Raw genomic sequence first — 2635 nt, 5'->3', positions numbered from 1 at the left:
AACACGCGATCACAGATATCACATATAAATTTTGGTACCGATTGGAGACGGTTAAGTCGTGTAGCATAGGGGGCAAGGTTCAGATTCCTCTATAGAGACTCATAAAATTAAAACTAATTTTTTTTTCGGGGCCAAAATTTATAAGTGATTTCTTCGACTAAAGTAGTATCGATTTTGGGTATTAGTTGAAAAAAAAAATTAGCTTTAATTTTTTGAGTCTCCATAGAGGAATCTGAACTTTGCCCCCTGTGCGACACGCCTTAACCTACTCCAATCCGGATCAAAATTTATATGTGATGTCTTCGACTATAGTAGCAACGACGTTTGGGTTGAGGCTTGGGAAATCTGATAAAAAAGTTTGCTTTCTACATTTAAGGACCACCCTAGTGTACATACACAATTTTTGAAAAACCATAGTTTTACAAATACAATACCTACTTTGTTGTGTATGTGTTCATCATGACTCTTAATACGTACCTCTCAATCCCAGAGAGTCGGGGATGACGATATTTGCGCGACAAGAGCAGACCACCACCCCAAGCGGCCTGAAACGACATTTCCATAAACAAAGTTAAATTTTTCTCCTTTTCAAAAATTTTCTTTGTTTTCACTTTTCTCAGTTATGTACATAAATATGTATGTATGTATGTATTTACTTACATCAATGTGTAACCAGCAATTGTACTTTTGGCAAATATCTGCAATCTGGTTGATGTTGTCGAAGGCACCCAATACTGTGGTACCGGCGGTGGCGTTTACGAAGAATGGAATGTGACCCTTGGCCTTTCGCTCCAATATTAAACGCTCCAATTCCGGGATGATCATCTTGCCATGCTCATCTGAGGGCACCATCACACAGTGATCTGTGCCGAGACCGCACACGGCAGCGCAAGACTTCACCGAATAGTGACATTGATCAGAGGTGAACATTACCAGTTGGCCGGGCAGGCCGGCGGCTCCGTGCTCCTTGTAGTTGGGGAACATTTTGTGACGCGCGGCCAAGAAGGCATACAAGTTGGAGATCGAACCGCCTGGTGCCAATATTGAGTCACCGCCTTCCCAGCCAATGATTTGACGCATTTTCGATAGTACCACATTCTCCATTAATATGAAAACGGGAGCAATCTCGTATGTGAACATATTGGTATTGGCAGTTGCAGTCAACCACTCGCCAGCCATGGAGACGATATCCAATCCACATGATAGCTGATTGAAGAAGTGTGGATGTCCTGTGAAGTACATTGAGGAAAATGATAATATATGCATAATTGTCCAAAAGTTGTGCGTTAGAGAAAAGGGAATATAAAATGCATTTATTTGAAAAGAAGTAATAAACCCTAGAAAAATGGTAGATGGTGGCACCGGATGTATGAAACTTTAAGAACGTTGTAGCTAAAAATATTTTGAAAAGGGTTGCCACATGTTTTAAAAGTCGAGTTAAGTTAACTTCACAAGTTATATGAAATATTAAAAAAAAATTAAAAAAAAAGAGTGTTAAGAAATCTTTAGTTAAACATTTGGAATTCGTTTAAGGTTTTTGAGGAGGGTTGCCACCTGTTCAAAGAGTTAAATTCAAATCATTTACTACGTTAAATGAATTACCGAGAATGGGTATCAATCGTAATGGTTTTAAAATTGATTTATTTCTGATCTGTGCTTAGGAGAGTTGCCACATTTTTGAAAAATTAAACTCAATTAAATCAGTCAGTTTGTTGAAATGTGTCTCACGTTTACACGTGAACAAAATTTACAAATTTCAAAGGGTGTTGCCACCTGTTTCAAAAGTCGAATTTATTTAACTTATACACAAACTTTAGTTTGAAAATATTTTTGATCGGGGTTGCCACCTATTTGAAAAGTAATACCTATATAACTACATACGTATATGTATACGCACATATACATAAGCGAAGTAATTTTTTGTGAAGGACGTCAGATCTGCACCGCTAATTCGAATTTAAAAAATGAGATGTCAAATTAAAGAACAGGGAACTTTTTATCGGTTCAGGGTGGTCTCAAATTTGAAGTATTGATAAACCGACACCAAGCGAGAGTTTTCTTTACTCCGACACGGCTGGACGGATTAAGATAAACTCTTCAAAAAGTTATATTCAATTTTGGGCGCTTAAGCGCCATGAGGGTTCACTAGTTAGTTTTAAATTCACTCTTTATTGGCGGCGAAATATTTTAGTATACATATATTATGAGGAAGCCTAAGCGAGCTTTTCGATTATTTCCGCTTGTCTGTCACAACGTCACTCAGCGTAATTGTTTTGAGCAGCAGTTTGAGACAGACGATAGACGAGCGTCAGCGAGACTTCGACTGGCAACAGATGCGCTTGGCAGCTTTGTACATACATACATACATACCCCCACTAAAGTGAATCTGGTGAATGAACGGGCTTACTCTTGTCAAACAGAAAAGAGCAATCTTTGTTTCTATTCCATTCTGTGAAATGCGTTAAATGCAACCAAGAAGCGGAAATAATGTGCCCATCCTGTACGGCTGAGACAATAAACGGTCCAGACATCGACGAACGCGAATAAGTAAGTATTCATATTTTTATTGTATGTTTTATAAAATTTCAGGCTTTTGTGGAGCATCGGGAAGCATGCATGAGCGCAATTCAATACA

At 38.4% G+C, this 2635-nt stretch overlaps 1 protein-coding gene across 1 annotated transcript; it reads right to left on the bottom strand.

The window, feature by feature from the left end:
• Positions 1-477: 477 nt before the first annotated feature.
• LOC108381239 (glutamate decarboxylase-like) lies at positions 478-1229 on the bottom strand (the record flags this gene model as incomplete). Its single annotated transcript, XM_017637655.1, has 2 exons — positions 478-545; positions 661-1229. Coding segments are annotated over 2 exons (637 nt in total), but the record flags the coding sequence as incomplete, so codon positions are not given.
• Positions 1230-2635: the final 1406 nt, after the last annotated feature.

The sequence above is a fragment of the Rhagoletis zephyria genome, unplaced genomic scaffold (assembly GCF_001687245.7).
Source record: "Rhagoletis zephyria isolate East Lansing unplaced genomic scaffold, Rhagoletis_zephyria_1.1 Rzeph_scaffold_21850, whole genome shotgun sequence".
In the NCBI taxonomy this organism is placed as follows: domain Eukaryota; kingdom Metazoa; phylum Arthropoda; class Insecta; order Diptera; family Tephritidae; genus Rhagoletis; species Rhagoletis zephyria.
The sequence above is the reverse complement of the archived record's forward strand: the minus strand, read 5'-3'. Positions and strand labels throughout refer to the sequence as shown.